Source organism: Gavia stellata, chromosome 15 (assembly GCF_030936135.1).
Source record: "Gavia stellata isolate bGavSte3 chromosome 15, bGavSte3.hap2, whole genome shotgun sequence".
NCBI lineage: Eukaryota > Metazoa > Chordata > Aves > Gaviiformes > Gaviidae > Gavia > Gavia stellata.
Genome location: NC_082608.1, coordinates 2,442,356 through 2,462,355, shown reverse-complemented (window position 1 = coordinate 2,462,355; position 20,000 = coordinate 2,442,356). Strand labels below are relative to the sequence as shown.

The 20,000-nt window shown below is 60.0% G+C and overlaps 1 protein-coding gene across 1 annotated transcript; it reads right to left on the bottom strand.

Annotated features, from left to right (window-relative positions):
* Window positions 1–282: 282 nt before the first annotated feature.
* Window positions 283–19,721, bottom strand: ZNRF1 (zinc and ring finger 1). The gene is made up of 5 exons (XM_059824967.1): window positions 19,277–19,721; window positions 2,087–2,182; window positions 1,277–1,382; window positions 1,086–1,172; window positions 283–937 (listed from the first exon to the last, which is right to left on the bottom strand). The coding sequence occupies exons 1-4, from the start codon at window positions 19,719–19,721 to the stop codon at window positions 1,115–1,117; spliced, it is 705 nt and encodes a 234-aa protein (XP_059680950.1). The 3' UTR covers window positions 283–937; window positions 1,086–1,114.
* Window positions 19,722–20,000: the final 279 nt, after the last annotated feature.

Sequence of the window (20,000 nt, the reverse complement as noted above, 5' to 3'; positions counted from 1 at the left end):
TGGAAAGAAAGAGGGGGGACGGTTTTGGCACGGGGAACCCGGCGGGAGGGGCGGCGGGAGGGGGCGGCGGGGATGCTGCGGCTCTCCAGTCTCTGAGTGGTTATAGCTGAGTTAAAGAGTGACCAGTCTGTAAACATCACCGGGGCAGGGAAGCTCAAATCGAAGAACACGCCAGTCAACACGAAGCTTCAGTTGTGGTTTGTTTTTAGGTTTTTTTTCCTTTTTTTTTTTTTTGACAGTTTTCTTTTTTTTTTCTTTTTTTTTTTCTTTTTTTTTTCTCATTGTAAACACTTGAAAGACGGACCCCCGCGACTCGGCAGGGGGGAGCAGTGGCCCCGCTCCCGGCGTGGGGCAGAGTCCCCCTCTCACGCTGCCAGGGCCGGGGTGGAGATCTCCAAAAGGGAGACGGGAGAGAGGAGAAAATTCCCGTTTAGTCAGTGCAAAAAAACCGAGCAGAGCCCCCGGGCGAGTCCGGGTGGGAGGTGGGGGGGTTGCCGGTGAGAAATGCCGCGTGCTCCGTTTGGCCGGCTGTCCCCCGGCAGCTTTCCCCTTCGTTTCGGGGAGAAAAGCCAAACATCATGGCGGGGTTTCGGCCGAGGGCGTCCCTGGGGCCTCCCTGGCAGGCAGAGCTCTCCTGGTGACCAGCGGCTGTGGAGGGGAGAGCGGGTCGCTCCGCTTTTCTCACACTGTCTTCTCCTGGATGTTTCTTTTTTTTTTTTTTTTAAATCTTTTAAATTAAAAAAAAAAAAAACAAAAAAACCAACAAAACAAATAAAAGTAATAAAATAAAATAAAAAAAAAATTCGCCGTTGTCCCAAGTGGATTCAAGTTTCTGGGTTTTATTTTTTGTCTTCTCAAGGAATTTAAAGTCAGCCCAAAACTCCAGGCGGGGCGGGGGGGACGGGGAGAGGAGGTACAGCAGGTATAGCAAGGTGCCCTGCAAAGGAAGAGAGAGACGGTCCCAGGTGAGGAGCAGGAGCCATGGCCACCCCATCCCAGCCCATCCCAGCCCAACCTCCCCTCCCGAGCCGGGATTCAAACCCAGCGTGGGCACCCCACAGGCGAAGGGCCGGCTGCAGGCTCACCTTAGAAGTCAGCAAGCACGCCCGGCGGGTCAATCGGAAGGATGCTCCGGGCAAGATCTGTTCACTTCAAACCATGAGTCTATACAGCTGGGGAGAGGAGAGCGCGTCACCACCGTGCCATCGAGCCTCGGGATGTCCCCGCCTGTCCCCCCGCCACCCGCCTGGCTGTGTCCCCTCGCACACGGCGGTACCTTTTGTGATAAATGCAGAGGCAGGGCAGCCTGGCTATCGTGTCCCCCTGCAGCAGCTCCTCCAGGCAGATCACGCACTCGCCGGCGTCCTTGGTCAGCACGTCATCTGGGAGGGGAGGAGAAGGCGGCGGTGAGACACGGTCCACGGCGGTGTCCCCCTTCCCAGGATGGAGGGGAACCCACAGCCACCTCTCCGCTGCAATGGGGCAGCCGAGCAGCAGCAGCACAGGCAAACGCTGGCAGGAGGCTCGGATGGAGGCACGGGGAGGGAGATGGGGCCGGGGTGGCTGCAGCGAACACACCCCTTACCCCTGGCTTCCGAAAAAGCACCACCGAGGAGAGGTGAGCATCACTCGCCCGCGAGTGGTCCGGAGAGAGGATGGGAGATGCAGAAGCTTGCAGACCAGTGCTCAGCCCAGTAAGCCTCACTGCCAGCCAGGAGGGGAGGAAGGCAACAACCCTTCAGAGGGGCAGCCCAGGAGACACCCGTCCCCTGCCCTAGCCGGGCAGGATGCCTGGCCGGGACGGCTCCCTCCGGCACAGCACGGCACACCGTGGCAAGCAACACGGGGCGGGGGCTTTGTTACAAAGGGTCCCAAGGCAAAAGCAGTGGGGCTGAGCCATGCCAGGGGAGCGGAGCGGAGCAGGGACCGTGAGCTGCGCTGGTCCGCTGGAGCACAGCCCGCTTGGCAAGCCCAACCGAGCCGCCTGCTCGCGCAGCCTGCGGCAAGCCTCTCTCCAGCCTGCCCGGAGCCATCCCCAGCCGGCAGGACGCCGTGTCCCCCGCACAGCCTGGCCGCCGGCCCTTACCGTTGTAGGAGAGACGAGGTTTGCTCAGACACATGATAAAGTGCATTTCCATCTCGTCAGAAGCCACGGATTTGGAGCAAATGGGGCACTTGAAACCTGGAGGGAAAGCGGAGAGACGAGCCCTTAGCGAGGGGAGGAGGAGAAGAGCCCATCTCACATCCCAGGGAGTCCCCGAGGCCACGGTGGGGCACAGCAGCAGGCAGCCCCTCACCTGCTGCCTGCATGGTGGCACACACCCCACGCAGCACCCGCCAGGCGCCCGCTCATCCTGTGCTGGCCGCCAGCAGCGCCGGCGCGGGGGACAGCCACCGGACAGGGGACAGTCGCCCGAGCTGGCGCACCCGTCGTCCCAGTGCCTGCCACGCAGAGGGCACGGAGAGCGTGCCAAGGCAGCGCACACGTGGCCATCAGCTGCTGCCCGGCCTTAAAGGGCGAGGAGCAGCCCGGGGCACGCAGCACCCTGCAGCTGGCAAGTGCAGGGGCACGTCCCGTGCCAGGACAGTGCTGTCCCTGCTGCCGTAGCTCAGCCCCGCACGACTAAGCCAGAAAAGCTGCAAGGAAGGAGGTTTTTTCTGTAGGGCTGCAGCAGAGGATGGGCAAGCCGGAGCCACGAGCCTGAATTGCTGCTTTCTCCAGCTTTTTGCAGGAGCAAGGTGGGTGCTCGCCCCTCCGGTGCCAGCCAGCAGCCCCAGGAGCAGGGGGTTGCCGCAAGCTGACATCCTAGCTTGACCTTGGCCCTGGCCTTGTCACCCAGCCCTGCCTGGTGACCTGGACTCTTGGGTGAAGCTGGCCGTGGTGGCCAGATCTGCTCTGCATCCTTGCTCAGGCACAAGCCAATAGTTGGTGCCAGGGTATCACACCAGTGCCACCACCTGCCCGAGCCATGCAGACCGCCGCGGCATCGTCCCCGGCGCCACCGAGCGAGGCTGCCCCAAACCCAGGTTTCCAAGCCTCGAACCCCCAGGGATCAAGTCCCCAACCAGCCCTGCAGGTCACCCACCCGGGACTCCCTGCCCTCCCACCGCAGCCAGCTCGAGGCCGTGCGGTTTGTCACCGCCCAGCGCAGCGGGGCTCAAGCCAATGCAGCTGAACACGCACGTGCCACCACCGCCACCATGGGTTTGCACCAGAATATCTAGCAATTCCCTGCCTGCAGAGAGGGAGAGGGTAATTTAAGGACCTGTCTTCTAAAAGCAGATCAGGTTTGACTGCAGTGCTGCTTAAGAGCTTTCTTCATATATATGCAAAGGCTGCTCAGGAAAGAAGAGAAAAGGAACGTACACAAATTATCTAAGGATGAATCAGGTTCTTCTTTGCCACCGCGTGGATGTGGCGAGGGCATTTTTTTTGTTTCTTAGAAGGGAGAAAGTGCGGGTGGCTTTAATGGGAGGCAGCTCAGACCTCCGCCGTGCAAACAGCCACGATAACTGCTCGATACCTGAGCACCCTCTCATTAGCAGCAGCGATAAGTACAGATTACTTCCCAGCTCCCCGGATGAAAGCCTCGGACAGGGATGCTGACTCCCGCCTCTCCAGAGGGTGGTTATTTCCCAGGAGGGCACAGCAAGGACGAGCATCATGGATTGTGGGGGACCGGTTCTAAAGCAACCTGCTAAAACGAAGAGCCCTCAAGCTCAGGGGCCGCTGTGGCAGGGGGGGCAGCCTGCAGCATGCCACCGCAGGGACACATCCCTGCCCCAGCCGGGCCGAGCCCCGGGGTCTCCACTGTGAGTCCGGCCCCGTTTGCACCAAGCCCTGGCCGAACGGGCAGCGCCGGCAGCTGGAGCCTCGCGGGCAGCAGCACCGATCTGCTTTCACCTCTCCAGCCTAATTTTACTCCTGACCGATTTATACCTTGTGGCAGCAGTGCCCATTAGCTGAAATAGTTGGGTTTTTTCTCCTCCCAAGTGTTTACCCGCCCGGTGTATTTATAGAGCGGGCTCAGATAGCCTCCCAGCCTGCCGTCTGCAAGACCCAACTAGCCTCCCCTTGCGAGACACCTTCCCCGTCCCCCGGCAGCCCGCCTGCCCCTGTCCCCGGTTGAACCGATCCTGCTTGAACACGCACGGTCTGCCAGCACCGCCGGCGCCGGTCCCTACCGGGGAAGCTCCGGCGACCAGTTTCCAGCAGCAAGCCCCTGGCAGGGGGCAGCTACGAAGGACTCCCTTTGGAAAAGGTGTTTCAGCTGCAAACTCTGTGTCAGGGCAAGGCATTTGCAGAGGTTAGGTACCGTCCCCCGTGCACCGCACGGGAAGACCTCATTTTCTCTGGTCCCCCCTTTTTCTGTGCCAATGTGTTATTTTAAACAGCTGCCCCAGATCTGCCAGCTCCAGCAGCACCCGAAGGGATCCTACAAGACGTGCAATCGGGGCAAAGGGAGAGGGCCCCGCATGAGGCTGCCTGGCCCACGGCTGCCGGGGCACGACCACCGGCTGCCAGCAAAGCAGCCGGAGCTGGGGAAAGAACAGGGCCCTTTGCAGGCTCCGGCGAGCGGCTGTTGCCATATCTCCAGTCCTCTTTGCTAACTGGGGGAGCTTTAGCACGTTTATAAATAGCCAGCGCAAACACCCGTCACGCTCCTGGGTGCTCCTTGGGCAGCGGGCTGGGGGACGGGGACCCCCAGTGCCGCCGCAGCCCTGTGGCAAGGACACGGGGACGTTGCACAGACGGAGGGACCCGGGCTCAAACCCCAGCACGTGCGTGGCGTGCTCCAGCCACAGACGCTGGCTGCCGCCCGGGCCCGGGGGCTGAGCCAAGCGCAGAATCACACGCACTTTCCTGGCTCTGCGTTTCGTAAGATGGAAGGGGGGGAAAAAAAAAATAAAATTATGAAAATGCAATTGCATAAATTCCTGGGTCTGAGCAGGAGCGAGGAGCCAGAGCGGAAAGGCCCCCGGGGTGGGGGGCAGCCCTGCACCCCAGCTGTCGGCACAAATACTTGGCATTGCAAGAGCAACTGCTGGCATCCCCCTCCGCGGCTGCACCGGGAGCCCACCACCAGCGGGAAAGGGGAGGCAAAGAAGGGGGTCGGGCTCCCTCGCCCCTTCTCTGGGTGACCTTAGGAGGAAGGTGGTGGATGGAAAACCACTGAGGCCAGGGGATAGCCGGCACCTGACAGCGGCAGGCACCGAGCCCAGCGTCTCGGAGCATCCCTCCACCCACCATTCAGGCAGGCGCTGGGACCTGGAGCTGGTCCCGCAGATGAAAGGGCTGCTCCCCACGCAGCCGGCCCCCTCCGGGCCATGGTATTTTCCACATTCCCCCGAAATCCCCGTTAATTTATCCTGCCTAAGCTGCCAGCCCGAGCGACGCAGGAGATTACATTTTGACAGCTGCTCATGGAAAATTCAGCTCCCTCCCTCCTCCTCGAGCCCTTTCCGCCCTCCTCCCACATGCCTAAAAAAAAAAAATAACGAGAGAGAGGAAGGGCCCAGCTATTCCTCCTCTCCTGGGCCTCCTACGCCCATGGGGAGGCTCGGGGGATGCTCCGGGGAAAGGCCATGGACCCTTCCTCCTTCCCAAGGCACCTGGGGCAGCTGGCGATGCTCCTGCCTGCGGCACGTTAAACCCAAAGCCGGCACCATCTCCGCAAGCAGAGATGGTTGGACTTGATGATCTTACAGGTCTTTTCCAACCTTAGTGATTCTGTGATGTGCAGGCAGGCACCAGCTCTTGCCAGGAGCAAGCGAGGAAGAGGAGGGTGCCGCGGGAAGCGGGCTGGCCTGGAAAGGCAGGTTCAGATCCAGACCTGGGCTCTTGTATCCTGCAGGAGACTTTGAGAAAGCCAAGGGCTTTCCAGGGCTGCGAGACGCCCGTTGCCAGGTAATCTCATCTCTCCGATGGCTTGGTCTAGAAACCGGGAGCAAGCAGCGCTGGTGCTCTCCAGGGGCTACTGCCCTCTGCGTATTTTTAGGAAGGTTACATGGTTAATTTTAGAGAGCCGGGCAAAGCAGAGCTGGGAACCTCTAAAAACCCCCACCAGGTCCTGTGCAAGCTGAAAAAGCCCCGTGGTTAACCCTCACAGTGCCGAAAGCACTGCCACACAGGCTGCCAGGGCTTTGGTGGTGGTGGGAAGGTCAAGACACATTTCCAACCCATCTGTAAACATCTCAAACACAGCTGCTTCTGAAGCTGGGACAGGAAATTCCCATCACTTGTGTCTACAAGTGATGTCCACAGCAACCCGCACGGCTTGGGGAAGCCACCGAGCACTACAGCGGGGTCAACCACGCCACGTCCTACGAGTGGAAGCGGCTGCTCCCCTCGGGGACGGGCGAGACAGCGTCCATGGGAGCTGCAACCCCATCCCTGACTGCAGGGAAAGGCACACGCCACATCCGCTCACCAAACCCTCCGCTAGCTCGGTGTGCCTCCAGACAGACCACTTACAGGCTACGGTGCCACCAGGAGACGCGGCATCGCCCCAGTGGTAGGAGACCCTGGCTCTATCGCTAGCAGACAGCCGAAACACGGGGAGCAGAAGCTTCACTGCTGTGCAGCACCTCCAGCTACAGGAGGAAGACGCTGGTGGGGGATGACATGCCCTGAAGGCAGGGGGAAGCAGCAGCCCAGGCGCAAGCGAGCAGGTACCACCCCAGCAACCCACCCCGTAGCGAGTAGCATTCACCAAAGGGATCCCCAGCTGCCCTGCTACCGCAGCGGGATCAACCAGGAGCCCTGCATGCGGGAGCGGCTACGCAAACTCCCCGAAACACACCCGCCCCAGGAGGGGTCCCTCCCCCGGTGCCCAGCCACCCCGCGGGACACCCCGAGCACCGGGGAGCTCAGGGGTAAGCCCCAGGCTGCCTGATGTCCACAGGAGACCTGGAAACCTCAGCTGCACAGCCTGTCTCCGTGTCTCCAGAGAGCATCCTGGGCCTCCGGCCAAGGGAGCTGGCTTACACCAGGTGAGGATGCGGCCGAGCGCAAGATGAACGCGGGGGATGTTTGGTCCAAGCACACAGATGAGGCAGAGTCCTGGTGCCTCCTCTTTGCTGAGCAAACCCTGATCATCCCACCTCCCTCCACAGCTTCCCCGACATTACCAGCTGGAAGCTGAACCAGCACCAGCTGGAAGCTGAAAGAGACGGATCATCTTTAAAAAACCACACTGAAGATTGAAGCGGAGGGCAAGACTGCAAGACCACGTATATGGGCCCAGTCGGTCAGTCTGAAGCAGAAACCCGTGGCGTTGGATAAGGATAAAGGATGCCATGTGCTCCACTTCCCTTACTCCTGTGGGCTCCGGTGCAGCCCCAGGAGGGAAGGGATCACGGAGGAGTTGTCCTCCTTGCCAGCCGAGTGAAGGAAACCTAAAGAGCCAAGATATTCAGACCTGCCATCTCCTGGAAAATAAATTCCCTGCTAGCTTAAAGCAGCCTCGTTGTTTGAAAGCGACGGTTGCAGGACAGCGCATTGGAGACGGCACACAGGATGCACAGAGCACACCTCCAGCACTTGGGCACCACAGAGACCTGGTAGCCGAGGACTTCCATGGGTGTCCTCTTCCGAGAGCACCACCCACCACGGAAGTGACGCTCTACCAGCCTCTGAGCGATGCAGCCGGCGATGCCGCCTCGCACCGGGGCCAGGAGGCAGCTCGCAGCTGCATCGAGGACCCGTCCCACCAAAGACTACACTCCCTCCGCCAGCGAAGCGCTTGCTTTGCGTGCCTGGAGGCTGGGGTGCCCAGCAGGATCAGGCCCAAACCCACTTCCCCTTGCAGAAGGAAACGGCATCAGCTGCGCGGGCAGATGCAGGAGCCGGAGCCCGACACAGCCCTGCTGCCCCGGCAGGACACAAGGCGCCGGGTGAACGCTGCGACGGTGCTCGGCTATTGTGCAGCACGAGGGTTGACATGAGCGGGGACACGTAGGCAGGAAGGAGTAAGGCACTTAAGCGGCCTCATTTACTGGCTCCGAAAAAGGACTGTATGAGAGTCCTTCCCCTTGATTCAAGGCTGCAGGGAGGTGGTGAAAGCATAAAGGACGGGTCCAGGGTGGAAACAAGACATCCCACCTTCCTGCGGGCGGAAGGGAGGCAGGGCTGGGGGACGCCAGCGGGCCAGCCCCCGATGACGAGCCAGGCAGCAGGGACACGGCTGGGCCAGGATATTCCCGGATGGCAGTGCTTGGAGAGAAACCCAACAGTGCGCGTTGCTGCCTCAGCAAAGGGACAGTCCTGCTCCATCCCCATCCCATTGTTTCCTTGCTGTTCGGCTTGCTGAGCCGGAGAAAATAAACTCTTGTAACGTGAAGCAGCACCCCAAAAAGCAGCCACTCCCGGGCAACATCTAAGAAAAGCTATCCCTGGTTCGCGGTGGCTCCTGGCAAAGCCCCCACACTGCAGGTGTTTGCTGCCTGGTCGGCCACACACCAGCCAAGGGTGGCAGGGACGTGCCATGGGCCACGAAGCTGGCCAGCACTGCTCTAATGCTCAAGGCAGCGGGTTTTGGAGATGCCCCTGACTGCTTCCACCCAACTTAAGTCGCAAAGAGGAGATGCAGCGGCAAGGAAAAGGCATCGGTGATCTGGATGTAAGGTGGGGAAGCCACCAAGGCCAGAGGGATGCAGGAGAGGCTGGGTGGCATCACGTCGCAGGAGCCCAGGGCTGGCTTGCTGCAAACCGGGAGGCAGAGACATTTTTTTTTAGCCAGCTGGTTTCTTATGGGGGCGGTGGGGGAGGACGGGAAGAAGCAGAACAGATTGCAATACTGGGTCTGAGGGAAGCCGGAGAGTTGGGAAGGGGCAGGAGATGTGAGAGAGGGTGCTCCAGAGCACCCAAAGCCATCAAGCCTCAGCTGACAGACACACCAAAGCCCTACAAGACACCTCTAGCACGGCCCGCAGACACCGAGAAGCAGGAGGGCGAAGAGGCCTGGCTATATGGTCACAGGACATCCAGAGCCACCCTCCTTGCAGACGTGTCCTCAGGGAAGATGTGCAAACAGCCTCTGCACCCCAGGCATCCCCCCTGCCTGTTGCTGTTTGAGTATCGCCCCTTTCATGGCTGCAGTTGCAATTTCTGCATGAAAGTACCTACGCTATAGGTAGAAAGCATCTCCCTCCTATAGCCCAGGCTACGCTGCAGGATCTGTTCCCCCAGACCTGGATGAGAAAGGCAACCTCCCGGGGTCACCCTGCCTTCCAGCCAGTCCTAGTTTACCGCAGAAACACTCCCCCAGCTGCTGGGAACAGGCTTCATAAGGAAGAGCGCGTAGCCCAAAGCTAATTTTAGCATCCTGGAAAACAGCAAAGTTAAGCAGAGGGGTCCTGGGCGACAGCCCAGAGAAGGCATTAACACCTCAGACTCCTGCCGATGGGCTGCAGGGCTTGAATTTACGGAGTTACAAGCTCATTCAAGGCTCCCACTAGTCACAAAACCGGCCTGGGGCCACCTCATTGCGCAGAAGAGCTGCAGGGATGCCCCGGAGCTGTCTCCCCACCTCTCAAGGGATGCTCGGGGTTTCAAATTCACTGCCCAGAGAGGAGAGGGATCCTGCAGGCACGCCTGGGCATTTCCAAAGGGATTGCCTGCGTGCCTGCTTTTTTCTTCCCAAATGTTTCTCGTACGAGGGAGGAAGCCCAGCCGCAAGCCCTGCCGCGGGCAGCAATCATCCCCAAGATGCATGGAGCCAACAGGGCTACAAGGGGGTCCCAGGTGCCAAAATGAAGGAGCACAGGGGATCCTCCAGCAGCACAGGCGGACGCAGCGACTCAGAAATCGGAGCAGAAAGGGAGAGAGTCGGACGTTTCGGCTCGGCAGGGGCTGGGAGGGAGCAGCGAGGCAACGTCACGTCACGCAGGGACCGGTGGGGTGAGTCACTTCTGACTAAGCCATCCGTTGGGGAGGCACCCACGGAGTCCCCACCGCCGGGCTCCAGCCGCCACCGAGCTGCCAGAGGAAATCCCGCTTTCGGAAAGGCTTCAGTGCAAAAGCCTGACCTGAGCCACTCCCAAACACAACCGGATCCAACCCCGTGGGGTGAAGTGGCAGCTCCCTGGCTACCTCCCTCCTGACCCCCGGGTTTTTCCAAACCAGAAAACTCTTGCCTTGATGTTGCCAAGGCTCCGTCACACCTCAGCTGATCTCACTGGGAGGATGAAGGGACGCTCCAGAGACACACGATGACACGCTCCGGCTTTGCAACGCTGGCGGAGGTTGCAGAGCCCAGCACTGATCTCACCCACGTACCCATTCCTGCCGGAGCTCCCATCCAGCTCCTGGGACGCCTCCTCCCCTGGCATCCCACGGCAGCACCGCACAAACGGAGTGGTGGAGGGTCTCCCATAGCACTTTGTGCCTGGGCCATGGGACACCCCGTGCAGGTGGCAGGAGTTACTGGGGGTACGAGCCCCGCAGCCCCTGGGGTGAGTGGGAAGGACGGAGCACTGCTTTTCAGAGTAGAGAAAGGGGAAGTTTTATGTAGCGGGCAGCAAACAGAGCACAAAAGGCTCCCAGAGCTACGCCTACAGGCAGCGCGCGGCTGTGAAATGCCTACGGCCAGTTAACACTGGTTGTTTCTGCAGTAAGAAAGACACTGTTGGAAAAAAATCCTAGGGAGGAGTACGTTGCAAAGCAAGCCCTAACCTCACCTGCCCCCGGCTCCTCACGTGGTAGGAAGAAATGTACGGCAGAGAGCATCTCCCTGCTCCCCAGGGGAGGGATGCCCGGTGAATGCCCTAGGCTAGCAGGGCAGCTGAAAGGGAAAAAGCGGGGTGCAGACCTGCAGGATGATCACACACCTCTGCTGCGCATGGTGCGGGAGGGGAGGGATGCTCGACAGCACCGAGCTGTCCAGGCAGGAAGCATGAGCTCCCCTTCTCCAGCCAAAAGCTGGGGATTTGGGAGATACCCCTGTGCTGGGGATGGGGCCACACTACACGACTCGCTCCGGAGTGGTCCTGGCTGCCTTTGCAGCACAAAGGTGGCTGGCAAACAGAGCCGGCTTTCTGCAGCCCCGGGAGCCGAACCTCCAAAACACAAAGCACAACATCTCGGAGGAAGGAACCCCTCGGCGAGCGGCAGGGTCTGCCCACGCCGGGTAGTGCTGGCAGAGGCAGGAGGGGCTGCGCACCATGTCACGGGCAGGAACGACCCTGCCTGGCTGTCCCACCTTCTCTGCTCCTGCCTCCCCTTCTCTTCAACACGTGCCACCCTCGAACACGGGAAGGGCCAAGCTGTCTCCAAGCCAGCGGCTGCTGGGAGCAGGAGGGGGATAGCGGGGCTGCAGATGACAAAAATCCCAGCTGTGGGATTTCAAGCTCCCTCTTCCCCAGGGGAAAGGAAAAACACCAAGGCAACACCCAGAGGAGCACAGTGTACCCCCACTTCCAGATCTGGGCAGGGCCTTGGGAAGCAAAGTGCCCCCATGAAACACTCACCCAGGACACCCCCCAGGAACGGCTGCAGGGCTCTGTCTGCTTTGGACCTGTCTAGGGGAGCAAAAAGAAATCAAAGGCGTCTACCACCACCCTCGGAAGGGTAAGATCCAGGCAAATCGTAGACTTCAAGGGCTATGAAATCAACATCGCAGATGGACAATAGCTTCAAAGCAGCAAGATCCGGGTGGGGATAACCCAAAATGCCGAAGCAGCTCAGGCAGGGTGCTCAGCACCAGCTTAACAGAAGGCTGGCCCCAAAACCGATCTCAACCCATACTGACTCAACCTCCCTGCAGACAGTAATTTAAGCCATCTGGCTAGAGCCGAACCCCCCCCCCCCCATTCTCCCCGGCTACAGATGTACAGGCCTTGAACGGATGGATTGAAAGGTGGATCTAATTCCCCTGCAGCACTTCCGACGAAATGCAGCTCCACCGCCTTGTACGGAGAGCTCCCAAATGAATTACTGCAATTACCCCTGCTGCAGGAGAAACTGCGGGTTTTCCCTTGCTGGCGACAAAGACTTCTCCAAAAAACAATCCCCAAAACACCCACCACACGACTGCATTACAGCTTGGTCTGGGATGTGCAGAGAGGAGCCCCGACACCACCCTCAGGTCGCTGAGCCGTGATCGGAGAAACACGCAGCCACGGCCAAAGCCGAGGGGAGAACGAAGCCGGCTGCCTTTCAGGGCAGCAACAGGCAAAGGGACATGGAGGACATGGAAACTCCCTAATGCCAGCAGCCCCGGTCCAGGAGGAAACAAAATGCTGGGCAGGGATGTGGGACAGGAGGAGCATCACTCGGTTCTCCTGCCTGACTGCTGCTTTCCTTCTCTTGCGTTGCAGGCAGCTGGCCTCTAAAAATACTCGCTGTTGTCACGCCGTCCTGCCTGCTAGGGCCAGGAAACAGCTCTGAGCAGCCTTCAGTTCAATTCTTCATTCGTGCCGTCGTGCCTCCCTCGCCAGGGCCTGTCCCAGCCCCATCTCTGTGCCTGGTAGGTGACAGTCTCTCAGGAACCGTGGCCATAACCCGACACAGCCTCAAGGAGCTGAGGGTGCTCGCTGGGAATATACAGCACTGGGAAATTTCTGCTAGCGTTGCTAAAAGTAGCAAAAGGGTAAATATTTCCACTGCATTTCTCTGCTGCTCTACAAAGCACCACAAGACCGTTGCACGAGGCGCGTGGTCTCGTTTCCGCACCACTGATGGGAGGCCCACAGCTGCACGAGCGCAGAGAGCCAGGAATTTCCCGAGCTAATTCAGCCCGCGCCCTCCCGAGCGGCACGACACCGCAGCTGTCCCGGGGGCCGACCGGCTGCCGACACCGGCCAGCGCAGCTCGGCTCCGTGGGGAAGGAGGGGAGAGAAGAGTCAGCTCCACCTTAGAGGTGAACTGCAGCCTCTCCAACAGCGAGGCACCATCCCCGCCGGCAAAATACACCCGAACACCTCCAGCTGCCCACAGACCTGCCTTCGGGGCCCGGGGAAGGACGATGCCAGCGCTGAGCAATGCATCTGCTCAAGCTCAGTCAGCCGCATGCAGCACAAAGCCGGCAGCGTGCAAGCACGGGGACTACGTCGAGGAGCACCGATGGACCGAGCCCCGTGCCGGCAGCACAGAGACCAGCTGTGAGGACCTGCCTGCCGGTTCCTCAAACCCCAGCTGTGTGGGACCCGCAGCGGGCTGGAAAGCTAAACCACACCAAGAAAAAAGCAGCCCCTGTCCCCCACCGTAGGCACTCCCCTCCCCTGCCCGCAGCCTGGCAGGGCAGGAAACCTGCGGGCAGCTGGGCTCTGCCCACGGGAAACACTGTGCAACGGCAGGAGAAGAGGCCCCAGGCCAGCACGGCTTCCTGCAGCTGCACCTCCGATGGCCTCCCACCAGAAAGCGCCGAGCAAAAGCGTTTGGCTCAGCAGCACCCACAGGAGCATCCCCGGGGGAGACCCAAGCCCCCAAGAGGTTTGCCCGCATTTGATAGCTGCCCGGTGGGACCAGCGCCGGCAAGACCTCTAAGACCCAACTTTAATCGCTCCTGCTCTAGCTGAAATAAAAAAATGGGTCTGCCTCTACAGAGAGAGGCTCGTTGTACCCCCACGTACAGCCACGCCAGAGCAGGTGGGTAGAACGCTCTGCATCAGGGCCCGCTGCTTTACAGCATCAGTCGGCCGCTCAGGTAAATCACTCGCGAGCCCTTACGATTTCAATTTTCAAAGGAACCAGGAGAAAGCCAGGTCACATTTACTCAGACCCCATTATTCAGCACATCTGGGGTTTTGGCATACCAGCAGCAGAGGCAATGAGATGCGCTTCGTGGTTGCCCACCGGCCGGCTGGGGTGCCACGGGACCAGTTCCTGCAGAGGGAATTCATTCAGACAAAGAGCTCTTTGCTGCCTGTCTGATTTGTCACACGGGAGATTACATCGGAAGAAAAAAGCTTGCTTTTTTTTTTTTCCCTCCTCCAAAGTGGGTTTTTCTCCCTCCCTGCATTTCTCTTGAAAATTAATTTTCGGCGTTTAGCAGCATTTTCCCATGACTCTCCGCGGTTCTCTTGGCCGGGCGCCAGCCTTGGTACCGCTCCTCCACCAAAGATGTCTGCATCCGATTGATCCTCCGGCCAGCGAACGAGAGAGAGACACAGAGAGAGAGGAAAGGAGCCCTAATAGCACGTTAATAAATAAGAGAAGCCTTTACGGTTATTGCAGTCACCGGAACAAACATCTCAGCAAAACAAACCGGCATGGGATAAACTTATGTCATGGGCCGGGAAGACAATCCTGGCTGGGAAGTGGGTCAGCCCAGGGAGCACGAGAGCATCGTTCTCCGCACCTCTGGAGCGTACCTGTGCGGAGAGGGGAGAGGGCACCCAGCTCCCCTGCGCTGATTTATGCACAGGTTTAACAAGGAGCGAGCCCAGTCAAGCCAGTTAGCACACACAGCGATTAGAGCCTTGCTCCTGGGCAAGGCGGCCGAGAGAGATTTCAGAGGGCACCGGAGTGGCAAGGCAGCGCAGCGACAGCCTGCGCTAGCTCTCGCTGCGGAGACTGAAGATAACCGCTGCCGCCGGCTTCTCACGCACAACGCCAACGTTGACACACTTAAACTTCATCTCTAGGCTGCAGGTCTGGGATGCATTAAAGCTGCCTTCGAGTCTCCCATCTTCTGGTATTCGGTGCTTCGTTCTTCCACGGCAGCTGCTGCCTCTTTCCCCAGCCCCGGGCGTACGCTGTCCTGCAGCCAGCTCGGAGAAGGCAGAAGTGGAAGAGCAAACCCTTCACACCCAGAGAGTCCAACAGCTGAGTATCTCCAGCCTGGGGAATCATCAGGACCGTTCCTGCACCGCTTCCCAAACGATCCGCAGACCTGGCAACGCTGCAGGTGCCCGACCTGGCTGCCAGGCAGTCACCAGCACCAAACCCACAAAAAGATGGTTTGAGGACAATCTCCTTTGGAAATTTCCACTTGTAAAAACAGATTCACAAGAGCAAGTTCCTGCAGACCTTGGGGTGCCCTTCCCCTGGCCTAGCCCCTGTAGAGGGGGGAGAGAAGCACGTATGATGTCTGCGCGTTGAAAAGTTGGTGGCAGGGAAGTCAGGGCTGGAAGTGGACTCCCTCCAGCAGCTCGCTGACTAGCCAGCTAGAATTAAGCTTTCTAGTTTTGGCGTAGAGATCGCAATGGCAGGACTAGCTCAGGAGCGAGGATCACCAAGCACCGGCGAGAAAAGGCTCGGGACGCAAAGCTGTCGGAGCACACACCGCAGACCTGCTTCTTCCCAGCTGGGCAGAGACCAGCGCTGCCCGACGCAGGGGTTCACACACACCTTCAGCTCATCCTCCAACAAGCGATCCCTATTTTAACATCCCTTACTCCAGAGCCGGATCAAAGAGCGCTTCCGGCTCGTTTCACTCTCTAACCCTGCCTGGAGGGGGACTCAGCCCAGCACCCTGGCTGCCATCTCCGCGCTGGACACCCATCTCCCCCATGCTGGGCCCTCCGGCTCCGGACAAGGCGCTGCTGAGAACGAAGCGGCTCGCTTGGCAAAGGAGACTTCCCGACCTTGCTGCTGCCAGCATCCAGGACAAACAGCTTGTTTTGTCAGTGCATGGAAAGCCTGAGATATTCCTGATGGCACCGCACAGAAGGATGAGCTACGTATTACCTTGGGCTAGCCGGGAGACAGGGAGATATGGATTTATTGGAGCTTCAAACACTAAAGGGCTTTGGGTGATGAGGGGGATTTCCAGATAAACTTTAAGCTACTTACAGCTTCTGCAAACTCCCCAAGATCCTCTGATGAAGATGAATAACACGAGTGATCCTAAGAGAACCACACAAAGCTGGAGGCGTGCAGCGTTAAACCACACATCTCCTTTTTCTCCCTTCTTCCCGCTAGCCTTGGCTTTGCCGAGAAAATCTAAGGGTCACGAAGCTACAGGGACAAGGTCAAGTGCTACGAGCAAACTCCAAAGTTGCAAAAGGTGTTTTGTCATCTTCCACCGGCGTAGGCCAGGAAACGGATCTCGGAAACCCTGGGCAGACCGGGAAATCCCAGAGTTTCAGCGGAGCTGGAGTAGTTACATCGCTGGCTCCTGTGGACGGCAGACACACCTGGGAAAATCCCCGTCAGGAAATGGGATCCACTTACCCAGGGAGGTGCTGTCCCCTCAGAGGGAGGGACAAGCTCCACCACAAAGGTCAGAACCCCCTTGCCCACCCCGTTTTGAAAGATGCATTTAGGTTTTGCTATTCGTAAGAGCAGCAGCTCTCCTCCCCCGGCCCTGGAAGGGCTAGAGGCCATCAGTACGGAACTGCTCCTGCCGTCCCTGCACCCCAGCAGCTGTGCATCCGGAGGGATGCAGCAGTGGGCTCTTCTCACCAACCATCGTGATGCACAGCACCCTACGGCGATGCTGCAACATGTGCTGGCCCTGGGGACCACTTCGCAACCTCTCTCTGCACAGGCTTCCCAGCGCACCCCTGCTCTCTCCCTCCCCGGGCACGCCTGGCTCTTCTGCAAGCCTTCGACTGCAGAGGGGAAGGAGTGACACACCAGCCAGGGAAAAGAGCTCAGCCCGCCCCAACTCACTCCGTGGGGTCCCTGCTGACGGCCCAAATGAACCATGAAGCAGCCGGAGAGGTGCACAAAATCAGCATCGCAGATAAAGGGAGCTGCGAGGCGCCAAGCCTATCTGCGTGCGCCCGTTATCGCAGACACGCTGTCACAACAGCACCTTATCGCTGGCGTTAAGCCAGGGCTCCTCGCTGTCCCACTGAGGTCCCCGCAGAGTCCAGGTTGCACTTTGAGGCTTCTGGCTTTTCCCCCAAACTCAAGTACTCCTGGAAGAGCAACCCCGTGGACACAACTTTCCCCACGTGCCGAGACCGGCACCGTCCAGCTCTCCTCCCGGCAGGAGGAAAGGGGCAGACAGAGCAAGGATCCACTCTCCAGACCTGTTAGCCACAGGGTTTGGGGGGCTCCTCTCCTCAAAGCAGTACAGCAACTCAGGCGGATCCCCAAGACCCCCAGGCACGCGTCCTCCTGAGGGGGTTCAGCGCATCGGCGGGTCCCCCCATCCCCACCCTCGAGTCACCCTTCAAAAGGAGCAGGGACAGTCACGCACAGCAATGTCAAAGCTCCTCTCCGTTTACCGGAGCGCCGCTGCTTCAGCACTTTCCAGTGGCTAATGGAGTGGCTCAGCGCCGCGAGAGGAGCGGGCCAACGGGGAGGCAGGGGCGAAGAAGCGAGTAGCTCGTGACGGCCCTGCTGTAGGTTAACCAGCTGCAACGGGAGATTAGCAGGAATTTTAGCAATCTTGAGGTGGCTTACTTCCCCTTCCCCTCGGTCTCCAAATCCTCCATTAACCTCTTAGGCTAAGAGGAAGAACTCAAGTTTAATGAGCACCGACAAGTTTTCAGAACGGTTTTTAAGCATCCTCCGCTCCTTTTGCTATTAATTAGCGGCGAGGAAGAACCACCGCCGGGAGAGGCTTCAGCACGGACTGAACAGCTCTCGCTGCTGCCCGCGCACGCTTCGGCACAGCTCAAACGCTCTCGGAGGGCCACAAAAGAGGCACCAGAGAAACCCAGTTCTTGCAGCACTTCCCACAGCTCGCGCTGCAATCTTCCAAGGGCACCGGGTTTAACTTCACAACGTCACACTAACTTGCACGAGCAGCCGGAAAAAGCTTAACTCCATTTTGCAGCTGGTTTATTTTTATGAACCGTTTTTTGCCTCTCAGCGTTGCAGTTTGAGAACTATCATTCAACGTAACTGATACTCTCTGACCGACTACCTCTACGTACAGATCAGCTGCGTGGTGTTTCTGTAACAAAACCCTCCTCGCTCCAGTGCCAGCCTCAGCAGAAGGCCCCGTGGCACTCATTCGCACGGAGCATTGCGGAATACCTGGAAGGATGCTGCACCTTCATTTCCTTCTGTGATTAAAAACCAGAGCAGCGGCACAGTCTGCGCAAGGTCACAGAGCAAGAAAGTTTGCAAAAGCGCTCGGCGTCTCAACTCGGGCGCCACATGCCAGCCAGCCCTCTCCATCTGCCAGGGAGGACTGCAAGCACCCGGCTTACCCGGATCAATAGGAACTGGGCCCGGGGCGTTCTGCCACCGAGAGCGCAATGTGAGACATACAGCTTCGATCTAACTGAGAAGAACAGCCCCTGGAGACTGGGTAAAGGGGAAAAATCCCAAGATGGAAGTGGGGAAATGGGCCCCGCGAGCCTCGTTTTGCACTTTCTTCTTGTCCGCTGGTTCAGTTTCAAGCCTTCCTGAAAATGAGGCATTGTCCCAAAGCGTATTATGAAATTCCCAGACCGCGTCATGCAAGGAGAACACTTAACGGCGTTTGCAAGGGGGCCAGGGAGAGAAATCCCAGACTATTCCAGGAAACGCAAGGAGACATCCCTGAAATGACTTCCCCTCTAGCCAGGAGGGGAAGGGAGGACCTCCCACCTCGCTCCCTGTACCCAGCCAAAACTAGGTCAGTGACACAGCCCCGCTCGCAGCCAGAGCTCCTCTCCAGACACCAGGACACACGGAAGGGTCCAGCCACGAGAGTTAGGATGGGGGCAACCTTGCTCCCTCCCTTAGCCTGACATGTTTCCTGCAAGAGACCCTGGCCGGCTCCCCAGCCCCGTTAAAGGGGCAGGCAGTTCCTCCTCTGCTTCCTCCCCGGCACTTCAATGGTGCCAGCTGGCTTGAATGGGAAAACCCGCTTCGGCCTCTCCCTGGCCCTTTATCAGATGAAACAAAGGAGAAAAATTCCCACACCTCACTTTCAAAGGCTTCCTCTGCCCTCTTCCCAGTTTCTAAGGCATGGGAACTGCTGTATCTGACTCGCACCCCCCAAACACCTCCAGAAGAGGCACGAGGAGCTCAGCTGGTCTTCAAAACCAAGGGCTCGAGCTACAGCACCCTCAGACCGCCTTCCCCAAGTCGAGGGGGGGGGGGGCCGTGCCACATCCACTGCTTCCCATCCCCGAGCCAAAACATCTCCCTTCTAGAAAGCCTCCCCCCTCCTCAGCCCCTTCCTCCCTTGACCTTGACACAGACGCCGGCCCCAGCGCTCACTCACCCACCCGTCCGTCTGTCCGCGCCGGGGAGGGGACGGGGGTCTTTCCTTCAGGCTAGGCTCAAGGAGGCTGACCGGCCAAGCGGGGGGCAGCCCCCCCCTTCCCAGCCCCCCCTCCCCGTTCCGTTTGCCGGGTGAACCGTGCCCGCCGCCACCCCCGGGCCCGGGTGGCCACCGAGGGAGGGGAAGCCGGGGGAAGGCTCCGGGGAGCCGGCACTCACCGCTGTGCGAGCTGAACCACCGCGGTGCGATGTGGAGGGGCAGCGCGTCGGCCAGCGAGGCCCTGGCGCCCAGGTACAGCATCCCGTCTCTATGGTGACCGCCTCCCGTCTCCTGGTAACCGTTGCCATGGGCGTACGTGGAGTCGGAGCCCGGGCCGCCGCCGCCGCCGCCCGGGGCCCGCTCGGCCTCCCCCGCCGCCCGCGCCGCCGCCGCGTACAGCCCGAAGGGGACGGCGCCGGCCGCCGCGGGGTCCATGCCCATACCGGCCACCGAGCTGACGGAGCGGCTGCGCAGCCCCATGGCGCCGCCGCCGCCGCCCGCCCGGTAATGGCCGAAGGGGGGCGGCCCCCCCCCTCCTCCCGGCGGCGGCACGGCGCTGTCATCCGTCGACACCCCCGGGAAGGGGCCCCGCGAGCGGGCCGCCGTGCTCTGCTTGCCCCCCATATGGGCGCCGCCGGGCCGGAGGGAGCCGAGCGACAGCCCCCCGCGGGGAACGGGGCCGCGCCGCCCCCGCCGCCGCTGGGAGGCGAGAGGGGGCGGAAGGAAGCGGGGGGGCGCGGGGAGCTACGGGCGAAAACCCATCCCCGCCCCAGGCATCCTCGCCCCGCCGGGCCCGCAGGGGCGAGGGCGCCCCGAGTCCGCCGCCGCCGTCACCCCCGGCGGGGGCCGCCGAGGGCTCCGGGGCCGCGGAGCGGGGGGGGGGGGGGGGGGGGGCGGCAAGGG

Coding starts and splice junctions, on each gene's coding strand:
- ZNRF1 (XM_059824967.1), bottom strand. CDS start 19,721: ATGGGGGGCAAGCAGAGCACGGCGGCCCGCTCGCGGGGCCCCTTCCCG. Junction 1,383..2,086: donor ACCTCGTCTCTCCTACAACG/GTAAGGGCCGGC, acceptor CTCCCCTCCCAG/ATGACGTGCTGACCAAGGAC. Junction 1,173..1,276: donor CTCTGCATTTATCACAAAAG/GTACCGCCGTGT, acceptor TCCTCTCCCCAG/CTGTATAGACTCATGGTTTG.